The sequence below is a fragment of the Dermochelys coriacea genome, chromosome 2, assembly GCF_009764565.3.
Source record: "Dermochelys coriacea isolate rDerCor1 chromosome 2, rDerCor1.pri.v4, whole genome shotgun sequence".
Taxonomy (NCBI): domain Eukaryota; kingdom Metazoa; phylum Chordata; order Testudines; family Dermochelyidae; genus Dermochelys; species Dermochelys coriacea.
This window is the reverse complement of record NC_050069.1, coordinates 2,344,634-2,369,784: the sequence shown is the minus strand read 5'-3', so window position 1 is coordinate 2,369,784 and position 25,151 is coordinate 2,344,634. Positions and strand designations below refer to the sequence as shown.

At 51.8% G+C, this 25,151-nt stretch overlaps 2 protein-coding genes across 3 annotated transcripts in view; one reads left to right on the top strand and one right to left on the bottom strand.

Annotated features, from left to right (window-relative positions):
• The window catches only part of LOC119852186 (NFX1-type zinc finger-containing protein 1-like), a 32,374-nt gene extending 19,342 nt beyond the window's left edge, over nucleotides 1-13,032 (top strand). Inside the window, exons 8-14 of the mRNA XM_043509850.1 lie at nucleotides 190-322; nucleotides 947-1,066; nucleotides 1,690-1,844; nucleotides 3,514-3,659; nucleotides 4,138-4,248; nucleotides 8,570-8,665; nucleotides 10,105-13,032. Of these exons, the coding sequence (XP_043365785.1) occupies nucleotides 190-322; nucleotides 947-1,066; nucleotides 1,690-1,844; nucleotides 3,514-3,659; nucleotides 4,138-4,248; nucleotides 8,570-8,665; nucleotides 10,105-13,032 (3,689 nt within the window). The remainder of the gene's footprint in view (nucleotides 1-189; nucleotides 323-946; nucleotides 1,067-1,689; nucleotides 1,845-3,513; nucleotides 3,660-4,137; nucleotides 4,249-8,569; nucleotides 8,666-10,104) is intronic.
• A 2,878-nt stretch (nucleotides 13,033-15,910) lies between these two features.
• Nucleotides 15,911-25,151, bottom strand: part of LOC119850538 — a 117,699-nt gene continuing 108,458 nt past the window's right edge. The window contains exon 29 of one of the 2 annotated variants that reach the window (XM_043507222.1): nucleotides 15,911-16,653. In XM_043507222.1, the coding sequence (XP_043363157.1) occupies nucleotides 16,598-16,653 (56 nt within the window). In that variant the 3' untranslated portion in view covers nucleotides 15,911-16,597. The remainder of the gene's footprint in view (nucleotides 16,654-25,151) is intronic. The other variant, XM_043507223.1, reaches the window with a different exon arrangement.

Here is a 25,151-nt window from a genome sequence, read left to right as displayed (position 1 = left end):
GCCCCCCAGGGCAGCTCCTGCCTCTGGACCTGTGGGGCAGGATTTGGCCCTGAGCTCACGGGCCTGGGTCCCCATGGAGCTGCCACCCCGCTTGGGCGACCGGATGGGAGTGGGGGCGGGGGTCACAGGCGCCTGTATAAGACAAAGCCCCAAATCTCGGGACATGGGGTCACCCTGCACCGCCCCCAGGCGCGGAGGAAGAGCCCTGGCTGCGCCCCAGGGACGAGCGGGCCCTGGATGACGAGGATGATTTGGACCCTTCCGAGTGGCGGCAGAGCACGGCGGAGGAGAAGTTCGCTTACATCCTCCCCGCTGAGGGCAGGTAGAGTCCGGGGCCATGGGCAGAGACGCCGCGTGCCCGTTACTGAGCTCAGCACGGCCCCAGGGCGTGGGCACAGGGCCCGGCTGCTGTGCCAGCCTCATGCCGCCCTGTGTCTCCTAGACGGGACGACGCGCCAGGCCTCAGCGGGGAGGGGAGCCTCGCGGGGACTAGCCGGGCGCACAGGCCCCACGGCCCCTCCTGCAGCCATGGGATGCAGGGCCTGAGCAGCCACAGCATTCACTGCTGTGCAAAGCCCTCAGCCCTCCCTGCCCTGCGCCAGCACCACAGCCCCAGGCCCTGCCTGGCACTGCGCCCCGTCCTGCTCTGAAAGGGAGACAACGCTGCCGCGGTCTCTGGTATCGCCCCTGGGAATGGCAGCTCCGGCTCCTGTCCCCGCTCTGCGCTCTACATCCCCCTGCCAGCCCCTGGCTGAGACCCACCAAGGCAGGGGACAGCTGGGTGGCCGTGCCAGGAGCCCGCGGCCATTGGAAGGGGTGTGGGAGCTGTGGTCACCCCAGCTGCCGCTGGTGCCCCATTGTCACTGTTGGGGTTCACACAGAGCAGGGGCCGCAGGCCGCCAAGCCCTCCCCGCGCTGCTCAGTCACTGCCCAGTCTCTCCCTCAGCTCCTCACATGAAGGGCTGCGCAAATGCTTAAAGGAAGGCGACATCATGACCGATGAGGACGTCGCAAACGTGAGAGACGTCGGGGAGCTGCGGCTGCGGGATCGCTGGCGTCTCTACAGGTCTCCCAGCCCCCCCTCCGGGCAGCAGCCTCCCTCCCCGAGCCCTCCAAACCACGGCATGGTCCTGCCAGGACCCTTCCCGAGCTCCCGGGGAGCCGGGACCTCTGGGAGAGGAGGGTGACACACACCAGCCGTTGACCCCAGAGACCTGAGCGCTAGCCCAGCCCTGGTTACATGGGAGATGAGGTTAATAGTCAGGGCGGCCCTCGGGTCTGTGGAAGGAGCACGGGCCAGCGGCTGGAGGCAATAATACAGCTCCAGCCAGTGCAGGGCCTGCTCGTTGGTGGGAGGGGGCCCCCGGGGAGCAGGAGCTAGGTCCTTACTCTCTATGCAGGGCCAGGCATAGCCCGTGAGTCGCACCCTGCCACACGGGGCTGGACAAGCCTGGCCGGAGCCAGCCCGAGGAGCCCGAGCGGCACCCTTGCTCTGAGGAGTCCTGTGGGAACGTGAGCCAGCCAGGCTGTTGGCTGAGCTGGACGGCACCCTGTGGAGAGGGCAGGGGGATACGTCACACACTGACCACTGGGCTACCACAGCCCCGGCCCCGGGGGTCACTGTGGGAGGGCTGGGTCCCGGCTCCAGACGCAGCAAGCCGAGCTGCTCTCCCTGCACCATGCGCACAGGAGGTGGATGCTGGCCTATGAGCATGAGCTGAAGGAGACGCTGGTGGAGAAGCTGGAGGAGTATGAGAAGAAAGCAGCCCAGCTAGCAGAGCTCACCTTCCAGGAGGATCTGAGGGTGCTGAAACGCAGCCGGGTCATTGGCATGACGACAACAGGTGAGAACGCTCTCAGCTGCTCCCCCCACGCACAACCTGAGACAGCCTCAGCCACGGCCAGAGGTTCACAGCCACAGTGTGTAAGGTCAGACGGGACCAGCAGATCATCTGCTTTCCTGTTTATCGCAGGCCACCAACCCGCTCACTAACCCCAGCACCTGGAAGGAGGGCAGGAGACCTGGCTGGCGTGTGCCACAGGCAGCGAACACTGAGGGGCTCTGGTGTCTGAGGCCCCCAGTGGCAGGGAGAGGATGAAGTGAGACCCCCAGGCAATCCTGGCAAGGGACCCACATGCTGCTGTTATTTTTCAAGGCAGGGGCTGTCCATACATTACATAATGCACTGGGGGAGAGGGTCCCTAATTGTACGTTTGTTTCAGTTTTACAAGAGGCAGGCGTGTCTCAAAAAATCACCCCAAAATGTGTTAATTTATGCACAGCCCCTCAGACAGGCCCAAACCAGGCAGCACCAGGCACCAGAACATAATCCCTGCTCCAGAGAGCCTCCAATCTAAACGGGGTCAGCAAGGGAGAGCCACGGCCTGACACAGGAGGGGAGGGGACAGGAAGGTCAGGCAGTCAAGCTTGGGGACAGCACAATGGCTTGGCTGTTGGATGACAGGATAGTGTGGCCCAGTGTGGCTATGTTCTTCAGGGGTCACTTGGGGGCCTATTGGAGCAGCTTGGGGGTGGTAGCCATTCTACATCCTGGTGTTGCACGTGCAGAAGTGGCTGAAGGTTTCAATCCTCCTGGAAAAAAGAAAAGGAGGACTTGTGGCACCTTAGAGACTAACAAATTTATTTGAGCATAAGCGTTCGTGAGCTACAGCTCACTTCATCGGCATCCGAATACAGACTAACATGGCTGCTACTCTGAATCCTCTAGAGAAATTGCCTCTTGCGAAAGGATTTCAAGGCAGGGAGGGGGATGGTGGCTGATGGGTTGAAGAATGCGACCCCTGCAAGGAGAACTGGGGGTTTCTACTGCACTAACAGGGGGGCAGGGTCTGTCTGCACCGGAGGCCATGGCAGGGCAGGTCTCCGCCTAGACCCAGCTTGTACGGGGTCTATGGGCCAAACACCAGAGACAGCCGGGGAGCTGGGCAGTGCGGAGAGTGACAGAATGCAAGCAATGCAGGCCAGGCCATCTCCCCGTGGTGAGCACAAAGCAAACTGCCCATGCTCTGCCTTGAAGGAACGTCCCTCTGGAGGAGGCCCTGCCCTCGGACAGGGCTACACAGACCGACCCACCCTCTCACAAGCCTGTGCTGGTGGAGGGCCCCCGAGCTCCATGAATGAGAACTCTGACACTGACGTCAATAGGAGCTGGACCAGCCCTGACATCCATTAACCAATCCCAGTGACTCCCCTGCTGCGGGGCAGACACACGCCTGGGACCACAGAAGGTGTGAAAAGCACAAAGAGAACAGTGTTAGAGACCGCACGGCCCCTTCTGCCAATGCCAGCCTTCCAGGAGTGACGAGCATATGCTACAGCCGGTAGGAAATAAAGGACACCACGCGCAGGACGAGTGTGGTGTCTCCGAAGGGCCTCACCAGAATAGCTAGGGCACCCACCGGGCACACCATGTCCTTGCCCCAGCGGGAATTCCCACCTGTGCCACGCTGCCCTCTCCCCATGCGCTCACCCTGCTTGTTCGTTGCTCCTAGGGGCTGCCAAGTACCGAAAGCTCTTGCAGAAAATCCAGCCCCACACGGTGATTGTGGAAGAGGCAGCAGAGATCCTGGAAGCTCACGTTCTAACCTGCCTCACGCCGGCCTGCAAGCACCTCATCCTGATTGGAGATCACCAGCAGGTAAATGCAACAAAACCAGCCTCCCAAGCCCATCCACCCTAGCGCACTTCCTGCTACAGCTGCCCCTGTGTAGCCCAGGAGTCCCCTGCTGCCCACAGGGACTGCTCCTTTCCCCTGGCATCCCTCCCCGGCTCACTCTCATGGTAGGCCCTGCTGTGGCACTGCTGAAATGGCACAGCCATCTGTGAGGTAGGTCCCTTGGCAGGTCAGCGGGTTACAGGAGATCAGTGGCTGGGAGGAGCCAAGAGGAGCGAGGACGGAGTTTGTGTGTTTGCTGAGGTATTAAACGGGAACTGTGTGATGGCTGCTACTTCCTTAGAGCTGATCCAGGAGCACAGGAGATTAAAGCTCTGCAGCTCCCTTGTAGCTTTGCTCTTCTGGAATCTGGCCACCGATATCAAAATCCAGCCCCTTCCCAATGGCCAAGCACTGCGCGTTCTGTGTGTGCAGCACCCAGCACTGGCTCCGTGTTTTCCAGCTGCGACCCAAACCCGCCGATTACACCTTGGAGAAGAAGTATTTCCTCGGCATCTCCCTGTTCGAGCGCATGATAAATAATCAGATCCCCTATGTGCAGCTGCTCTATCAGGTGAGTGACGCTGTCCATGTCTCTGGGAGGGGCCCGCCTGCACCGATCGCACCCCAGGCCCCTCCCTGTGGCAGGGGTAGCTGCTCAATGCAGCTGGTGACCCTCTCAGGTAGCTGGTGGGAGGGTTGTACAGTGACAATGTGAGTTATCATCCCTGTCCCCTGGAGAGCCTCTGAGTAACTACACTGGCCTGGTTACGAACGCAGACAGTCTCCGGAAGATCCTCACTCTGTGTCACAACTCTGGGGAGGGTAGATGGTGTCAGAGTGGGGAATAATGGTGAGTAGCTGAACAGATACCAAGCCAGGACACCGCACGCACTGGGAGGCCTTGAGCTGCTCCCCGGGCCAGATCTACAAAATATGTGTTTCACCAACGCAGCTGCTGGGCACAACGTAAACTATGGCCAGAATTTTCCATGTCCGCTGCCTAGATGTGGGCACTGAAATAAGCGACCGGGTTATCAGAAGTGCTGAGCAAGAGCCACGCTGACTGAAGTCACTGGGAGCTGCTCAGTGCTCAGCCCCTTTGAGCAACTGGGCACTTAGGGGCCTAAATTATGGGGGGCAGCAGCATCACAAAAGTTAACCTTGTGATTTGCTTTCTGCTTAACAACCAGTTTTCCCTAAATGCTCGAAAAGCCACAGGCAGACTCGGAGTTTAGGTCAGAAGTGTTGTCAAGGGAACTAACATTGATTAAAGAGAGGGAAGACAAGTGTCCAGCCAGCAGCAGCACCATTAAAATAATGTAACCAGGCTGCATGTGCTTCACCCGTTTCCTGAACAACGGGACTGCGTGTGATCAAAGAAAAGCAAGTAGCTGTGACTCTCATTAATGACGCATCAGGACAGGCATCCGTAACGGAGAGCCCTATCGCAAGGATGGGTATAAGGAGCCCAGCGGATGATGCGGTACCAGGATACAGACCTCAGTCAGAACTGTATCTTAGGCTTATCACGAGAAACAAATGCAGAAAATACATTGCAATTTCTGCACTAACTCATCCAATCTACACAAACCAAGGGTTTGCCCCCTCACTGATTTCAAGCCCCCTCAAAGTGCTGAACTTCCTTAGAAGAGGGGGCTGAAGGAATGTGAGACACTGGAAAAAAAAAAAAACTCGTAGCAAATCTCAATTGATGTTTTCCCCCCATAAATTGCTACCAAAAAACCAAGTTGGGCCTAAACGACAACATACATTTGAAAACGAGACTTTGCCCCAAACAGCAGAATTTGTATAGACATGGTCCCCCCACTAGATGGGAAATCCAGGTGTAACTATTTCGAGAGGTGCCACCACCCTGCCACAGGGCTGCTGTGTCACATCAGGGCCACGCGTTGAGTCAGTGATGCAAGTTGGAGTCATTTGGTCACATAGTTCCTCAGGTGAAGGTCTCCCCACCCAAAGAGGAGCTGGTTTTAACACTGAAATTGTTCTAAAACCCACATGCCTAGTGGGATTGTCAGGGGCAGCCCAGCTCCAACAGCTGCTGGCCGACTCCCTAACTTTGCTGGTAGGCCAGAGATGGGCAAACTACGGCCTGTGGGCCACATCCAGCCTGCGGGACCATCCTGCCCGGCCCTTGAGCTTCCCGCCGGGGAGGCTAGCCCCAGCCCCTCCCCCACTACCCCCCTCCCCCGCAGTCATGCCACCGCGTGGGCAGCGCTCTGGGTGGCGAGGCTGCGTGCTCCTGCAGGGCAGCGTGTCTGGCTCTGGCCTGGCGGCACGACTCCAGCCATGCTGCTCTGAGTGGCATGGTAAGGGAGCCGGGGGGCAGTGAGGGAGCAGGGGGCGCTTGGATAGGAGTGGGAGTCCTGGGGGGACCTGTCAGGGGGCGGTTGGGTGGGGTGGAAGTTCTGAGGGGGCGGTCAGGGGGCAGGGGGTGGTTGGATAGGGCATGGGAGTCCCGGGGGGTCTATCAGGGGGCAGGAGTGTGGATAGGTCAGGGCAGTCGGATGGGGGTGGGGTCCCAGAGGGTGGTTAGGGGTGGGGGGAGTGCTGGGAGTGGGATTGGATGGGGGGCAGTCAGGGGGCAGGAAGTGGGAGGGGGCAGAGGCCAGGCTGTTTAGGGGGCACAGCCGTTCCTACCCGGCCCTCCATACAGTTTTGCAACTCCAATGTGGGTTTGAGCCAAAAAGTTTGCCCACCCCTGCGCTAGGCAGTTAACAAGCCCAGCTGCCCTGCCCCGCCTTGGAACTGGAGGGGGTGGCCACAGCCCCTGCTTATAAGCTTGGCCTGCAGCTGGGCTTGCCCTTGTTCCTGCTTCAGCCTGTTCCAATCCCGGCCCCGGCCCCTGCCCCTGCCCCCCTCCGGGTTCAGGTTCTAGCTTCGATCCCCAGCTCTGCCTCTAGCTTGCAGCTCCAGAGGAGCCTCCGGCTCTGGCATTTGGCTTCTGTCCCAGTGGCTCTGACCCTCCGCTCATCCCCTGGGCCCCATGCTAAGTGGGAGGTCGAATGCCCCCTTCCACCAGCCAGCTCGTCCCGGTGACAGCAATTGTCTCGCAGAGTGGTGTTTCCCGGGAGGGGGAGGGGGAGGGGCAGTTCACGGTGTGCAGAGCAATTGTGTCAGGCTGCGTTCAGCTCCAGGCACCGGTGCCAACTTTCCAAAGTGCTGGGGGTGCTTGACCCCCGCCCCTGCTCCGCTCCACTCCTTCCCCCAAGGCCACCCCCATGCTCCACTTCTTCTGCCCCCACTCCACTCCACCCCCCAAGGCCCGCCTCTTCCACCCCCACCCCTTCCCCCAAGGCCACACCCACACCCCACCTCTTCCCGCCCCCACTCCACCCCTTCCCCCAAGGCCACACCCATGCCCCCCCACTCCACTCCTTCCCCCAAGGCTACACCCACACCCTACCTCTTCCCACCCCCACTCCACCCCTTCCTCCAAGGCCCCACCCCATCCACTCCCACCCCACCTCTTCCCACCCAGTTCCGCCCCCTCCCCTGAGCATGCCGCATCCTCCCACCAGCCTCCTGCCGTGAAACAGCTGACTGTGGCAGGCCTGGGGAAGACACTGATTCATGGGGCCTGCCAGTGGGTGGGAGGTGCGTGGGGTGGGTGGGGAGCTGACAAGGGGGCTGTTGCTGGGTGCTTAGCACCCACTGTTTTTTTCCCATGGGTGCTCCAGCCCTGGAGCACTCACGGAGTTGGCGCCTGTGTCTCCAGGGGGTGTTCTCTTTCCTCTGAGAACATCTCATGGAGATGAATAGGCCACATCACACATGTGCAGAGTCCCTTCGCCCTAGATTAGCCCCCAAATGGATGACAGAGTCTGGGGTGCCCCTCTGCTCCCCCTAAGGCCAGAAGGGACAGAATCTCCTAGCCCAGCACAGATGGTAGAAAGTGTCCTTCCGAGTGCCCTCCTCTACCCCCAGCAACTAACTCCGGTTCAGCTGCAGCCCCGAGCTGGTCTGATCCAGGCATCGGGCCAGCCGGGGGCAGTGGTGGGGTCCCCTGACAGATAGGTAGAGCTGCAGATCAGCTGCACATCCCTGGTACTGGGGTCCGAGTCCCCTGACCAGTTCACCTAGAAGGGTGATGAGCCCATACCCAGACTCTCAGCACCTCCCAAGGGGCTGTGCCTGAGTTACTCCTTGGGGGAAGCAGGGCCTGGCACATCATGGGTGTAACAGGCCCCACGGCTTCACTCAGGCATAAGCCCAGAGAATCCAAACTGCAGCCCATGGTGCTATGGGAAAGTGGATGGGGAATCTGTCCTCACCTCTTCTGAGATGATGCACTCGGGATCCTGGAGCCCCCCCCCCCACTCCTAGGGGCTAGTGAGCTGCTGGGCTGGCTTGCTGAAAAACAGCTACCCCCTCTCCCAACCCCCATGCAATAGGCAGATTTCAAGACTCCACAATGGCTGGAGCATCCAGCCACAACAGTAACCAAGCAACCCAGGGGATCCTGTTTAATAAATAACTCAGACAAACCATCAGGTATAGAGAAATGCTGTTAACATACCCACACACTCGGTGACACCGATCAGGGGAACAGAAATGGTGGCTAGACATAGCAGGGGTGGCTGTACCATGTGCCAGCTGCTGCGGGAGGGGGGTGATAACAGCTTTAGGATTTTGTTGCTAGATGCAGGTCCATCGTCCCATAGTACAATCTAGTGCTGGCTTTGAGGAATGCTCCAACCTCTTCATCAAAGAGCTAGCAGTTACCACCGCGAAGCAGGGGGAACTATAACAAACATGGAGCAAGGAATTAATCTGGGACCAAGGGAGGTTTTGTAAATAGTTACCAAAGAGTAACTATCCCTGGAGACTCACTGGCTCTCAGCTGGGTGTCCTGTTCTTGTCTCAAACAGCACCGCATGCACCCAGAGATTTCCCAGCTGCTGGTGCCGCTCTTTTACAAACAGCTCAAAGACCACAGTGCCGTTGCTGAATATGAAAAGATCAAGGTAGGTGGAAACATTTTCCATAGCTGGGAAATCCGGCAGCTTGTGTCACAACGTGATGGAGGCACCTGCCAGCCTGGTCAAGAGTGTTCGGGGAGTGCAGGGAACAAGGGCATGGTTATTACCAAAGGGATTCTAATTTATTAGACGCATCCCACTGAAGCTGTTAACAAGGCCAAGGTAGAGCAAGAAACCAACTGCAGGGCTCGTTTCTCCCATCCTTCTGCCTTGGCTCACTGAAGGAGCCTGCCACGCACGCCTCAGGGCAATGTTTATTTATCAGTCTAGGTTTCCTCTGGATCCAGATGAAGCCAACAGGACCAGCTGGTGGAGACTGTTGGGTCCTGTGACTGGGGCATTGTGAGTGCAGCTATTTCTGCCCCACTTAGCCCTGTCAGGCAGCACTGCAGCTCCCCGGTGCAGTGAATGGGGGAGTTGCTGGCTTGTTTCCTTCCGTTTGTTCTCATCCTCATCTGTAGGGCTGGCTGTAGAATGCAGGGAAAAAATATCCCAAAAAAGTTTGAGGAGATTTTGAACATTCAGTGATTTCTGGCTGCTCAGGAAACTGAAAGGAAACGTGCTCAGCTAACCATTCAGGGAGGATTTCTGCAAAACAATTGAAATTACAAAAACTTTTCCAACCAGCCGTAGTCAATTTTTCTGTGTGCGCGCCTAGGTGTCTGGTGTGGGGACCCTTCCTTCTGGCTGGGGAGGCCAAGGGGAGTTTTAATGGTTAATTACACACACCAAAAGAGGCGCTTTGAAGGAAAAAATAAACATGGGGTGCCCTAAGCACTGAATCATCCTTCCTCCCAGAGGGAACAGGCTCCTTCTTACTCATCCTCTGCACCTTGGTTATAAACAAGTCTCAGACCTGTAATTCTATGCTACTGCTGAGGTCTGACAGGCAGCATCAGGAAGTGGGATGTGAACCCGTCTCCACGGGAGATGAGCTGCAAACAGGCAAAGCCCAATGACTCATATTTAGACTAGTTTCTCCTGCCTACCCCGAGGGTTAGTGGTAGTTCAGTTTTTGCATGGAATTCCTCTTCACTGCTCCTGAAAGCACGCTCTCTTCTGTAACTGCCCGTACTGGGTAAGGTGCTTCACAGGGAACTCAGAAGAGAGGCCAAATGCTTCTGCTCTAGCACTAGCTCAGAAGCTGCAGGCAGGGCACCAATCACAGCCCACAGTAAACAGCAGCTCGCAGGGTAAGTAGCCTAGTGTTACTGGCGCAGAATGGCCGCCCAGTCCCACCCCTCGGCTGCGGCTGAATGAGCTGGTACCACCTGTAAAGCTCTTTGGGACAAAGGGGGTTAAAGGAATAGCAAGGGTTACAGGGCGGTTACTGGATCCCAGCTCCTTTGCCTCCGGCGAGACAGCTCTGCCTCCTCCCACTCATTTTAAGAAATGCTCAGTGTGCCAACTCTCCCTGTCTGCAGGGTGTGGAGAGCAGCGTCTTCTTCATCCAGCACGCAGCGGCCGAGAGCCACAGCGCTGACTCCGAGAGCTACAGCAACAAGTTTGAGGCTTCCTTCCTGGTCTCACTGAGCAGATACCTCCTGGAGCAGGGATACGACCAGAGCCAAGTCACCATTCTGACCCCCTACCACGGCCAGGTGCTGAAGATCCGCACGCTGATGAGGAGAAGGGACATGGGAGAGGTGGCTGTCCATGCAGTGGATGATTTCCAAGGGGAGGAGAATGACATTGTTCTTCTCTCACTGGTACGAAGCAACAGAGAAGGGAGGATTGGTTTCCTCCAGGATAAAAATCGGCTCTGTGTTTCTTTGTCACGGGCCAGGAAGGGCTTCTATTGCATTGGAAACCTAGCCAGCATTGCAGCTGGGTCCAACAGCAAACTGTGGAAAGATATTCTACGTCTTCTGAAGAGAAATAAACTTACAGGGGAAGGGCTGACACTGGTGTGTCAAAATCACCCCGATACCAAGACAGTGGTGAAGGAGAGTTCAGACTTCAGTAAAATCCCTGACGGAGGCTGCACGCTCCAGTGCCAAACCCGTCTGGAATGCGGCCACCCCTGCGCGCGCCGTTGCCACCCATACGACAGGGATCACAGCCTATACGTTTGCCAGTTCCCGTGCTCCAAGCTGTGTGAGCTCAACCACAGATGTCCCAGAAAGTGCAAGGAACCTTGCGGACCTTGCTCCGTGGAAGTGGAAAAAGTCATTCCGAAGTGTGGGCACCTCCAGACAGTCCCCTGTCACATGCCAGCTGATCACTGGCTCTGCCAGGAGCCATGCAAGCAGCTTCTGGAATGCAAACACCCATGCACGTGCCGCTGTGGGGAAGCCTGCAGCACCTGCAGGTGCAAGGAAATGATTGATGTTACTCTGCCCTGTTCTCACGTCATGAGAACGGAATGCTACAAGCAGAAAATGCCTCCGATCTGCCTTGAGACATGCAAACAGAAACTTGAGTGTGGACACCACTGCAAAGGAAACTGCTATGAATGTGTGCAGGGCAGGCTGCACGTCCTCTGCCGTAACAAGTGCACAAGGGTCCTTCTGTGTTCCCACCAGTGCCAGGAATCGTGTTTTGAGAACTGTCCTCCATGCAAGAGGAAATGCCCCAACAAGTGCAGACACAGCCGCTGTGATAAGCTATGCGGGGAGATCTGTTTTCCCTGTATACAGCCCTGTTCCTGGAAATGCAGGCACTACCGGTGCACAAACCTGTGCTCCGAGAAGTGCAATCGCCCCCGCTGCAATGAGCCCTGCCAAAAATCACTCAACTGTAGCCACCCCTGCACAGGCCTCTGTGGAGAGCCGTGTCCTCCCAAGTGTCGCACATGCCACAGAGACGAGCTGGCAGAGATTTTCTTTGGGGCCGAAGATGAGCCGGATGCCCGTTTTGTTGTCTTGGAAGATTGTGGACACGTCTTGGAGGTGCAGGGTCTGGATCGCTGGATGGATGGTGAGCCAGACAACGCTCAGACCCAACACGTCCAGCTGAAGGTGTGCCCCAAATGCGCGACACCCATCCAGCACAACACGCGTTACAACAACGTGATCAAGGCCATACAGCAAAAAATCAAGGAGATCAAACTGAAGATTCAGGGAACCAGGGAAGAACTTGAAGCTGGAAAGCTTAAACTGCTCCTTCGGCTGAACAGCGACAGAGACCTCGTGGCCTGGGCGGGTATGGAAAGCAGCATTATGAACACTGTTTCCCGTCAGAGCCTTCTGGACTTGGAGAACACCCTAAATTTCTTTGCAAGTCTCTCCAGATTGAAGCAGCAAGCACAGAAGTGCACAGTGGCGAGAGAACGCAATCTGAAAAGGAAGATAGAGGCTGTGGAGCGCTGGCTCAACAGAAACAGACATGCCTTCACGGCGCAGCAGCTCAGGGAATGCAGGAATGAGATCACGAGGATATCATACCTGGGAAACATCTTTGTGCGGCTGAGTGGCTACGAAAACAAACAAGAGTCGTTATCCACTGAGGCCGTGGCACTTGCTAACGAAGCCATAGGTATCCTCCAGCGGCAGGACCCTTTCACCCAGAGTCGGGAGGAATCTCTCCAGAGGGTGCTGGAGAAGATTGACGAGTGGCTTCCTGCTGCAGGACTGCAGCTCTCCGAGGCAGAGAGGGTCATGATAACAGAGGCCATGCAATTCGGCAGGGGCCACTGGTACAGATGCCCTCAGGGCCATTTGTACACTATTGGGGAATGCGGCCGCCCAATGCAGCAGAGCAGCTGCCCCGAGTGTGGAGCTACCATTGGGGGGCAAAACCACGCTCTCACTCGGGATAACGTCTCCGACGATCAAATACTGGAACCCGCTAGAGCACAGGTGCAAGAACCACGTTTACAGGATAGTATCTTAGCTCTGCGCAGCTCCAACGATCAGCCATGGTCACCTACCTGCTGCCCACCCAGCCCCCACCCTCAGCCGGACTCACCACCCCCTCACCTGCCCAGCCCCGGCCCTCAGTCAGACTCACCGCCCCCTCGCCTGCCCAGCCCCGGCCCTCAGTCAGACTCACTGCCCCCTTGCCCTCAGCCGGACTCACCGCCCCCTCGCCTGCCCAGCCCCGGCCCTCAGCCAGACTCACTGCCCCCTTGCCCTCAGCCAGACTCACCCCCCCCTTGCCCGCCCAGCCCCCACCCTCAGCCGGACTCACCCCCCTCTCGTCCACCCAGCCCCCCACCCTCAGGCCGACTCACCAATCCAGCTTCTCCTGCTTGCCAGTCTTGTCAACCCCTCACCCCCCTGCCAGCTGGCCTTGCCAACCCCCTGCCTACTGTCAGGCACCACAGGCCTCGAACCCAGGCTCGCGGGTGCACCAAGCGGGAACCTTACTCCTTCCGCCACCGCGCGGCAAGGCAGGGAAACCGCTGCTAATGCTCCACCTGCTGCATCAGCCAGGTCCGGTGACTGACAGCAGCTGCTGATTGGACACCACTGGGCATAAAGCTTCGTGTGCCTGTGTCACCCCTTGCCTGAGCAATCCGGCGCCAGGCCCGGCACTGACCGATCCCCTACAACCAAGTTCCTGGCTCCTTGCCCGGTTCCCCCTCCTTATTCCTCATCCCGGCCCCAGTTACTGCCTCCGGCCTTCACACCTGACGGGGCTTCTGACTCTGACTCGTCCTGTCACCCTTGGTGTGATTCCTGTCCACGATCCGACTCTGCTTTGAGCTTTGACCAGTAGGTGGGATTGCCCGTGTATGGGCCCTGACAGTTTACTCAGACCACCCCAGTCTCTTCTAGGACTTGTTGCTGAACCCCTGAACTGAGTCTTCCGCCTCACTGATGCCTCAGGGGCCTGTGCACCTACAGGAACACATCACTGTCCTCCAGGCTGAGAACCAGAGCCTGAGAGATCACATATGGCAACTGCAGACAGAAAATTTCTCCCTGCGGGAACACACTGCAGCTCTCAGAGCAGCTGCAGGTACCCACGTCTCCCCTAGTGACACCAGCTACAGTTCCACTCGCAGAGAGATACTGTGGCACCATCTACAAGTTTTGCATGTTTATTACCCAGTGCAGACTCCTGTTTATGCTCCAACCCCAGGAATATGCCATGGACCAAGTCAAGGTGGGGCAGCTACTTAACTTGCTTACCGTGGAGGCTTTAGCATAGGCTAGACCACCCCTTGCTGACATGCTGGGCTTCTTTCCTGCAAGCATTTGCTACCGTTTGTGACAGCTAAAGCTCACATGGCAGAGACTGCTTTACGTATGCACCGGGAAACTCTGAGGTTGGCCCCTTCCTGTGTTGCCCAGTTTAGACACTTGGCCACAGACAGCCTCTGGATTGATGTCACACTCCTCCAATCAGTGTGATGAATTAAAGGGTGAGCTGAGATGGGTAGGCTCTCCTGCCAAGTTGGAGGCTTTTATGGACCTGTGTATCAGGACAGACAGCAGGCTTCATGAATGACAAATGGAATGCAGGAAGACTCCGTCTACATTCTGCACCTGCCCAAGGTTCAGCCCCCAGACAAGTGGGTCCTTCCTATGCAAAGGGCCTAGACTGACTCGGGAGCGGGGGATAATTTCATGAATTTTTTCACAGCCCAATGTCACATTCCAGGGTGCAATCTGGGTCAGTGAGGGGCTGTGTCAGTACCTGACCTGCAATCTGGGTGCCTCACAACACTTTGTTGTTGTAGCTCCCAGCCTAGGCCACTCACACCCTGAGTGTGTGTGTGTAGCCACAGCCCTGGGCCAGCAGCTCTGATCCCAGCAGCTTGCCAGCAACACACCAGCTGCACTGTGGCTTCCAGCAGCCTTGGTTACTAACTGCAGGGTGACCCCAGCACACTCCCAGTCCCGAATTTCCCCCCCAAAATAGGTATTTTGCACAAGAGCCCTGCGTGGGACTATTTTTTTTTAAATTCCGCTCCCCCTGCAAAGATCTTGGATCCCGCAAATCCCACAAGAGAGACTGATTCCCCCCAAGCTACTGAACACCCCCGGACCCCTCTAAAAGGTCAGTTAATATTTACAGGAACTCCTCACTTAAAGTCATCCTGGTTAACATTGTTCCATGGTTTCCTTGCTGATCAATTAGGAAACATGCGCGTTTAAAATTGTGCAATGCTCCCTTATAACGTTTGGCAGTCCCCTGCTTTGTCCACTGCTTGCAGAAAGAGCAGCCCTTTGCAACTAGCTGGTGGGGGCTTGGAAACAGGGTGGACTAGCAGCCCCTCTATCAGCTCCCCGCTCCCCTAAGTTCCCTGTGCAACCGCTGCCCAGCAGGCTAGCAATTGCCTGCAGTTCAGCTGTCCCTCCCCCACTGCCCTATGCGGCTCCTGCCCTCTGCCTTGGAGCTGCTCCCCGAGACTCCTGCTTGCTGTATGGAGGAAGGGGGGGAAGAGGGAGGCTAATGTCAGGGTGTCCCCCTCCACCCTGCTCCTGCACCCCGCTTACCCAATCTTCCATAGAGCAGGGGGGGGACACACAACAGGGCTCAGGACAGAGGGAGCTTCTAGGCAGTAGCTGCTGTCTCAGGTCTCAGCAAGCTGATTTAATTAACAAGATATTGTACTTAAGCCTGGGGTCAGCTACTTAAAGGGGAAATTCGCATCTTTCTCTCTCGCACAGCTATGCTGTCTCCCCTCCCTCCATGCCTGCTGCCTTGGAGAGTGTGACTACATTAACAACGACTTAACCCTTCAGGGCTCAGCCAAATGCTAGTTCATCATTGAGCAGTAAAAAGAATAGGAGTACTTGTGGCACCTTAGAGACTAACAAATTTATTTGAGCATAAGCTTTCGTGAGCTACAGCTCACTTCATCGGATGCATTCAGTGGAAAATACAGTGGGGAGATTTATATACACAGAGAACATGAAACAATGGGTGTTACCATACACATTGGAACCAGAGTGATCACTTAAGGTGAGCTATTTCAGGGGACGTTGGGGTCGGGGAAGCGGGTCAGCTGTGGGTGCCGGCTCCCAGGTCCGAAGGGGAGACTGCCCCGCGTGGCTGTCTGTGATGTTCAAATAAATTTGTTAGTCTCTAAGGTGCCACAAATACTCCTTTTCTTTTTGCGAATACAGACTAACACGGCTGCTACTCTGAAACGTGTGTGTGTGTGCGCGCGTGTGTGTGTGTACACACACACACACACACACACACACACACACACACATATATGTCTTTTGTCTGGTGAAAATATTTCCCTGGAACCTAACCCCCTCATTTACATTACATCTTATGGGGAAATTGGATTCACTTAACATTGTTTCGCTTAAAGTCACTTAACTCCTCAACATTAAGTGAGGAGTTATTGTATATGGAAACAGAATTCAGACATAAGTTTTACCACTAAAAGAATAAAGAAAATCATGCTTAAACCCTGTAAAAAACCCCTTTAACTCCTGTTATGATAGATATCAAATTGCTTTCTATTCCTCGCTAAAATTTAAGTATTAAAACCTTTATTTAAAAAAAATAAATTAGCGTTTCTCCGCAAATTACCGCAGATTGGATTTTTGCTCTCCGAGTCCCACCCGCAACAAAGTACATTTTACCTGCTCCCGCTATTATGGCAGTGGGTTCTGTGGGATCCCAGTCCCGCTACAGGACTCTCTTCTGCATGGTCCAGCTTCTCCTGGACAGTTCAGATAGTAAAGGTCAAGGGCCAACATTCGACATTTTTCTACCTTCACCAGAGTTACCAAACAGCTCAGTTTAACCACTGGATTAGTTTAGATTTATAAAACAAGTTTATTTACCTACAGAGATAGTGATTAAGTGAGTACAAGTATAGGGCATTAAAATAAAAGATGGTTACAAGAGAAATAAAGACAAATACTTTCTAGTAGCTAAAACTTAACAAGAAACTTACACTTGGTTCAGGGTAAACTCCTTACCACATGTTCCCAGCAAAACTGTTGAGCAAAATTTCATGTCAGGATCCGCCTCCAAAGTCCAATGGTGAGACGAGATTTTTCAGCTGCTCTGTGTAAGGAAGACAGTACTAAGAGCGCTGGCATGGCCACCACCAGCTGAAGCAGGGAGAGAAGCGATGCAATGGATAAGACAGAGTCCGTCTGGGCAAAAATTACATTGGGGAAGATAACTAGTAAAGCCTCTCCTACGATAGTGCTTGGGGTGTGCTATAGACCTCCGGGATCTAATTTGGATATGGATAGAGCCCTTAATGTTTTTAATAAAGTAAATACTAATGGAAACTGCGTGATCATGGGAGTCTTTAACTTCCCAGATATAGACTGGAGGACCAGTGCTAGTAATAATAATAGGGCTCAGATTTTCCTAGATGTGAAAGCTGATGGATTCCTTCATCAAGTAGTTGCTGAACCGACTAGAGGGGATGCCATTTTAGATTTAATTTTGGTGAGTAGCGAGGACCTCATAGAAGAAATGGTTGTAGGGGACAATCTTGGCTCAAGTGATCATGAGCTAATTCAGTTCAAACTAAATGGAAGGATTAACAAAAATAAATCTGCAACTAGAGTTTTTGATTTCAAAAGGGCTGACTTTCAAAAATTAAGGAAATTAGTTAGGGAAGTGGATTGGACTGAAGAACTTATGAATCTAAAGGTAGAGGAGGCCTGGGATTACTTTAAATCAAAGCTGCAGAAGCTATCAGAAGCCTGTATCCCAAGAAAGGGGAAAAAATTCATAGGAAGGAGTTGTAGACCAAGCTGGATGAGCAAGCATCTTAGAGAGGTGATTAAGAAGAAGCAGAAAGCATACAGGGAGTGGAAGATGGGAGGGATCAGCAAGGAAAGCTACCTAATTGAGGTCAGAACATGTAGGGATAAAGTGAGACAGGCTAAAAGTCGAGTAGAGTTGGACCTTGCAAAGGGAATTAAAACCAATAGTAAAAGTTTCTATAGCCATATAAATAAGAAGAAAACTAAGAAAGAAGAAGTGGGGCCGCTAAATACTGAGGATGGAGTGGAGGTTAAAGATAATCTAGGCATGGCCCAATATCTAAACAAATACTTTGCCTCAGTCTTTAATAAGGCTAAAGAGGATCTTAGGGATAATGGTAGCATGACAAATGGGAAGGAGGATATGGAGGTAGATATTACCATATCTGAGGTAGAAGCGAAACTCAAACAGCTTAATGGGACTAAATCGGGGGGCCCAGATAATCTTCATCCAAGAATATTAAAGGAATTGGCACCTGAAATTGCAAGCCCATTAGCAAGAATTTTTAATGAATATGTAAACTCAGGAGTTGTACCGAATGATTGGAGAATTGCTAATATAGTTCCTATTTTTAAGAAAGGAAAAAAAAGTGATCTGGGTAACTGCAGGCCAGTTAGTTTGACATCTGTAGTATGCAAGGTCCTGGAAAAAATTTTGAAGGAGAAATTAGTTAAGGACATTGAAGTCCATGGTAAATGGGACAAAATACAACATGGTTTTACAAAAGGTAGACCGTGCCAAATCAACCTAATCTCCTTTTTTGAAAAAGTAACAGATTTTTTAGATAAAGGAAACGCAGTGGATCTAATTTACCTAGATTTCATTAAGGCATTTGATACCGTACCACATGGGGAATTATTAGTTAAATTGGAGAAGATGGGGATCAATATGAACATCAAAAGGTGGATAAGGAATTGGTTAAAGGGGAGATTGCAACGGGTCCTACTGAAAGGAGAATTGTCAGGTTGGAGGGAGGTTACCAGTGGAGTTCCTCAGGGAGCGGTTTTGGGACCAATCTTTTTATTACTGACCTTGGCAGAAAAAGTGGGAGTGTGCTAATAAAGTTTGCAGATGATACAAAGCTGGGAGGTATTGCCAATTCGGAGAAGGATCGGGATATCATACAGGAGGATCTGGATGACCTTGAGTAAACTGGAGTAATAGTAATAGGATGAAATTTAATAGTGAGAAGTGTAAGGTTATGCATTTAGGGATTAATAACAAGAATTTTAGTTATAAGTTGGGGACGCATCGATTAGAAGTAACGGAAGAGGAGAAGGACCTTGGAGTATTGGTTGATCATAGGATAACTATGAGCTGCCAATGTGATATGGCTGTGAAAAAAGCTAATGCGGTTTTGGGATGCATCAGGAGAGGCATTTCCAGTAGGGATAAGGAGGTTTTAGTACCATTATACAAGGCACTGGTGAGACCTCACCTAGAATACCGTGTGCAGTTCTGGTCTCCCATGTCTAAAAAGGATGAATTCAAACTGGAGCAGGTACAGAGAAGGGCTACTAGGATGATCCGAGGAATGGAAAACTTGTCTTATGAAAGGAAACTTAAGGAGCTTGGCTTGTTTAGCCTAACTAAAAGAAGGTTGAGGGGAGATATGATTGCTCTCTATAAATAGATCAGAGGGATAAATACAGGAGAGGGAGAGGAATTATTTCAGCTCAGCACCAACGTGGACACAAGAACAAATGGGTATAAACTGGCCACCAGCAAGTTTAGATTTGAAATTAGAAGAAGGTTTCTAACCATCAGAGAAGTGAAGTTTTGGAATAGCCTTCCAAGGGAAGCAGTGGGGGCAAAAGATCTATCTGGTTTTAAGATTCTACTGGATAAGTTTATGGAGGAGATGGTATGATGGGATAATGGGATTTTGGTAAGTAATTGATCTTTAAATATTCAGGGTAAATAGGCCTAATTCCCTGAGATGGGATATTAGATGGATGGGATCTGAGTTACTACAGAAAATTCTTTCCTGGGTATCTGGCTGGTGAATCTTGCCCATATGCTCAGGGTTTAGCTGATTGCCATATTTGGGGTTGGGAAGAAATTTTCCTCCAGGGCAGATTGGAGAGGCCCAGGAGGTTTTTCGCCTTCCTCTGTAGCATGGGGCACGGGTGACTTGAGGGAGGCTTCTCTGCTCCTTGAAGTCTTTAAACCATGATTTAAGGACTTCAATAGCTCAGACATAGGTGAGGTTTTTTGTAGGAGTGGGTGGGTGAAATTCTGTGGCCTGCACTGTGCAGGAGGTCGGACTAGATGATCAGAATGGTCTCTTCTGACCTTAGTATCTATGAGATCGGAATTAAACTTGTTGGCAGGGTCAGGGTTACGGTCTACTTAGACATGGATAGTTTACAAGTGTAGAGGGTTAATAGTTAAAGATCATTTTAGGTGGCTGCAGCTAGCGATAACAAGGTGGCGGTCACAAGCAGTCAGTTAGAGAAATCCAGAATGGAGGTCTGGGAGCGATTCGGCCAATAGCAAGTAGGGAGGCTGAGGTGAAATAAAGATCACTCAAGAACCTGAAGGGAGAGGTCAGTCAGGCAAGATGCAAGTCTTCAATCAGGTCTAGCTTTGATTGACAGATAGAGGGCTTAAATCTGATTGGTAGGAAAGCTTATGACTGTAAAAATAACCAATCCCAATAGGTCAAAATCTGTATATAAGGCAGAGAGCTGACACTGGAGGCAGAGAGAGTGGAAGGTACTGGTGTCTGTAAGCTGCAGAAGAATCAAGAATAAAAAGAAGAGACCAAAAATCACTTTAGAAGAGGTAAGCAGTAACAACGGAGCAGTGTCAACACTGGTAACAGTGACAGAACAGAAGGAGCTCTCAGGGAAAAGAAGATAGAGAGAGTAAGCAAAATAACTCTCCTATAAAGAATAATTAAACTGTGTGAATGTAAGTGTATGGGATAATAAAACTGGATGTTTTTGTGTTTGTTATGATTTAGATGTTTAAGGATTTGCTGTCAGTATTCTGTGAGTGACTGGTCATCACATATGCAATATGACCACTTGAAGCAATTTAAAAACTGCTATTGCAATTTTGAATACTTAAAGTCAATTAACACAGATGCACATTATGCCTTGTTAAGAAAATTTATTGATTCTTTATTTTCTTAATAAATTTTTTGTATTAGGGAATATTGTGTTAATAAACAATATTTTTGATTTCAAAGAATACTGTCTGAGTGTCAATCCTTTGAGCAAAAGACTGGATCTGTGTCCTTCCAACGATCAACAGAGCTAGTCTGTCCTGGGGAGTCCTTCATAGGTTGCAGAGAAACTCCCTGGCAAACCCTGGCAAATCCTCTAAAGTGGACCCACCCCCTTTTACCTACCAAAATAGACAAATGAATAGACTGAATTATTGGAGTAGGCAGGCCATTGAGGGGTGACTAAAGTCTTATGGGAGGGGGGGTAACAGAGCTGGTTCCCGGAAAAGGATTCAAATAGAAAAGTGAACAAAACCAAACGTGTGGGATGGGATGGAGGAAAGAGAATAACCTGTAGGTGTTAGGTGCTGGGCATGCCTGGAGGGAGAGGAGGCAAAAAAGGATGCCAATATGGTCAGAGAGATGGTTTTTAGATTATGACCCCACAACAGAATGGGCAAGAGCAAAATATCTGCTCCTGAAGAGCAAACCAGCTAGAGCACCTGGTCCTGAGTTGTGCTGACAAGAAGAAAACATTAAGAAATCTAATTTAAAAAGTTCTTCAAGGACTTTGTGAAGGAAAAAGGGTAGATCATGGAGTCTTGCACCCAGCTCCCCCCAGTGACACAGTAAGCCTTCAGTCCTCCAGATGCAGAAGGACTTTGGAAGATGTAGGACAAAGGGCAGGTAAAGGAAGCACTCTCTGATGAAGGATGGACATACCTAGTACGACAGAGTAAGAACAAAAGGCACGGGACCATTACTAGCATTTCTCCACTCCTCCCTTCCTCCACCTTTTTGCTTTTTCTTTACTGATTTTAGTTCCTCTTGGATTCTGTAGTTAGGGTGAGGATTTTCCAGTGATTTTTGGGAGGCTCAGCTCTCTTCCCTCAGGGTTGGGGAATGGGCTCTCCAAGTACAGCTGACAGATTGTGCTTTATTCACTTTGTTCTGTCCTCTTATTCTCAACAACACCTAAAGTGTGTTTAATTGAAGCTCAGTAGGAAGAAGCATGTGACACACTATGGCTTCCTAGATGCTATAGTAATACAAATAATAATTTACAGTCAATTTAATCTCACACCAAAGTGACTAGTACCTCCACATATAAACAAAATGACACGTGCTCCTTAAGAACTGGGCAGGTAGGAAGAACACAACCAGCTGTTTAGACCTAAACAATCCAGAAGCCAGCCGCCATCCCACAGAAGCCACACTGACCACGAGAGGCCACCCAAAGGATTGAGGTGCATTGTGCTAGGTCCTGAGTAAGCCTAAAGGACAAGTGTTAAACGTAGGACTTGCCCATGGATCCAGCCTGCACTGATGGATTGATGTGGCCCTAGCTCTTAAAATGATGATACAGACACGCACATCATGGTTGCCAGGTTAACATTCTAATTAAGAACTGAGAAGAACAGGAGACGGCACCATCCTCCAGAGCTTGCAGACAACCTGGAACAATGAGCCAGATCCTAGTCCCTGCCCCAACCACTATATCCCTCCGCCCTACACTCATCCCTTTGCCCACTCCCTTTAGTTCTTGTTGAGCTCTCCCTTGCGTAGCTCTCCTGGCTCTAAGCTGTCTGGGGCAGAGTGGTCGCTCCCCATTCTGTAAGGCTCCCTGAGATGGATCTGGCCTAGTCCCATTTTAAGTATGGGAAGTTGACCGGCCATAGTTGAAGGTGAGGGAAGTATGCCTACACAGGCCCTGGGGTGCTTCTGTGACTGCCCTGAGCAGCTCCAGACCAATGGTTAGATACTTCCCAACTCAGTGTGACTGGCCAGTTTGGATGCACCAGTTGCCTCCCCCTTCCTTTTGTCATTTTTTTTCTGGGTGCACCTGGCATCTTGCTTGGGTGACACATGGCAGGGAGCATTGCCCAGCATCACTGCCTCACACTGGATCATTTCACTTTCTTCCCTCTTTATTCGTGTGTCGTTCATAAATACAATAGTTGAGTTCTCTCGCTTTGTGTGGTGGTGTACAATCAACAAAACCAAGGCCCTGGCAAGAGAGCCACAGGGTAATTTGATTACAACATCCTCAAAAATCCTATCCAATCCTCACGACAGGCATGGGCTTCAATCAATCAACAGTTCCACTGCTTGCTTTTCCAGCAAAAGGGATACAGGTCCAAATCACAGGTCACAGCCCAAAACAGTCCATTAATTAAACTAGCTAGAACTCAAGCGAGATTTTGTGTTCATCCCCTGTCCGCCATATCTCTATCTCTGCCATAGAACTGCTATTGTGGGGGCAGCCAAATTACAGTATTGCCAACCCCAAATGTCCAAAAATCATGAGTCAGGCTCACCAAAAATCATGAGATTTGCTTTAAATTTATGATATTATATAAAAATAATAGATTTGGGCTCTTTTTATTTGCCTTCTGCTTTTGAGCCTTTCGGGTGCACTGATGTCACATGTTGAAGCTTTCCCCACAGCCATGAAGGCTAGAAACTTACTTTTTCTTTAAGAACAAAGGCTGAAGTCAGCTGGGCTTTAAGGAAAACAATAATTATCGTAAGACTCAAGACAAAATCATGAGCTGGCAACAGTGAAATTAGCTTGAATGCAACTGATCTCCTCTGCACCAAGAAGCAGACTGCTTCAGAGGGAAACCAGCCCACATTCACCAATGGAATCAATGCATGCGGCAATCTGTTGAAGACAAACCTGGCAGAGTCTGTGCTGATATGGGAAAACTGGCATGGGTGGCACCCGACACATGGGGGCTGAAGACTTTAAGAGGGCAGAAGCTCAAGGGGCAGTCCAGGAGGGAGAGGCTACTCACCATGGAAGGTCCTCTCATGGATCAGTAACTGGTTAAAAGATAGGAAACAAAGGGTAGAAATAAATAGTCAGTTTTCAGAATGGAGAGAGGTAAATAAATAGTGAGGGAGGCAGGGAGGAAGGCACTAATCACTGCTAGGTGTACTCTTAGCAAACTAGTAGAGAGATCTGAAGTCTTCAGGGACAGGAGATAGTCTAGAAGAGGATGCTTAGAGTATCTGGAGAATGTTGGTGTAGTTGTGCCCAGGCCCACAAGAGTCTCCATTTGGCCTGATAGCAGGGTCTAGCAGACTCTTTTCTACTCTGGCTAAGGATCACCTGAACAGGTGCCGAACATGAGCATTCTATTTCCAATGCCTATCTAATAATCAGGCTGTTAGGTGGAGTGAGCCCAGATTGAGATGCTTAGTCTTCCTCCCATCCTGGGTTAGGAAAGCGAGGAATGGGCAGATCCTAACAGACAGGTGGGCTGTTAGAAATTCTGTGAACCAGAACCGTTTGGGCCAGTGGGACACTAGGGGAATGATGTTGGCTCTGTTGCGACGTATCTTCCCTATGATTGTGGAAGTAGGGGAATGGGAGGAAAGGCATCATCATCATGAGGCCATCATCCAAGCCAGCAGCAGAGCATTGCCCTGGGATTCACGACCCATGGCTCCTCTGGAACAATATAGGGGGAGGTTTCTGTTCATTTGGGATGCCAAGAGGTCCCATTGTGAACCCCACTGTATAAATATTTCAGTCAGCACAAGATCATGAATCTCCCACTTGCGGTCTGTTGAGAACCTTCTGTTTAGTCTGCAAAGGAGCTGTGAATACTGGAGAGGTAGGTGGTCTGTATCATGATGCAGTTTCTGACGGATCAGTTCCAAAGTCTGACTGCTTCTTGGCAGCAGATCTCACTCCTTCCTGTCCGTTTATATATACCATAGCGGTGATGTTGTGTGACATTACCTGTATATAGAGTGCGTGTACAGGAAGATGAAAGGCCTTGCACACAAGGTGGACTACCCTCAGTTCCAATAAGTTTATATGTAGTCTGGCCTCCCATGGGGTCCAAGTAAGCACTCTACCCCAGGAGGGAGGCATCCATCACAATGGTGGCCCTGGGGGTGGGAGGGCTGAAGGGAACTCCCGCCATGACCTTTTCTGGGTTCAACTACAAGTCAGGGAAATGATAACTCTAGTGGGATTGACCACGCTGGAGGTGACATGGTCCTTGCTTGGTCAATAGATGGGATGGAGCCAAGCCTGAAAGCACTGCAGATGGAGCCTGTGAAAGGAGTGAGACTGTGGTCAATGTGTAAAATCAGGTTGCTCACGGCACGAAACCTTTCTGGGGTGAGGAATGCTCTTGCAGAAACCTAGTCCAATCATTCTTCTATAAAGTTTATTGACCTTATGGGTAACAAAAAACTTTGTTTATATAAACTCCTAGGGCAGTTAAAAGTTGTATGAGAAACCCTGTCGCTGACCTGACCTCCTGACAAGGTCGGGCTGCCAGAAGCGAATCGAATATCACATCAGATATCATATAGCCCTGGTACCTCATATGGGCTCCTTCTACAGAAAAAACCTTCTAAATACTCTGTTGCCGTAGCCAGTCCAAAGGGGAGTACTCAAAACTGGAAATGTTCCTGGCCTACCATAAAACACAGGAACTTCCTGTGTGATAGGTGAATATCCACATGGAAATATGCGTCCTCCATGCTGAGAGCTATGAAACACATCCCTTCCTGATGGAAGGGGATTATAGATGCTCGTGTGATCATCTGGAACTTCAGTTTTTGAATAAGGATGTTGAGTTGCTGAAGGTCCAGGACAGGTCTCCACCCTTAGTCTTTTGTAGGGATTAG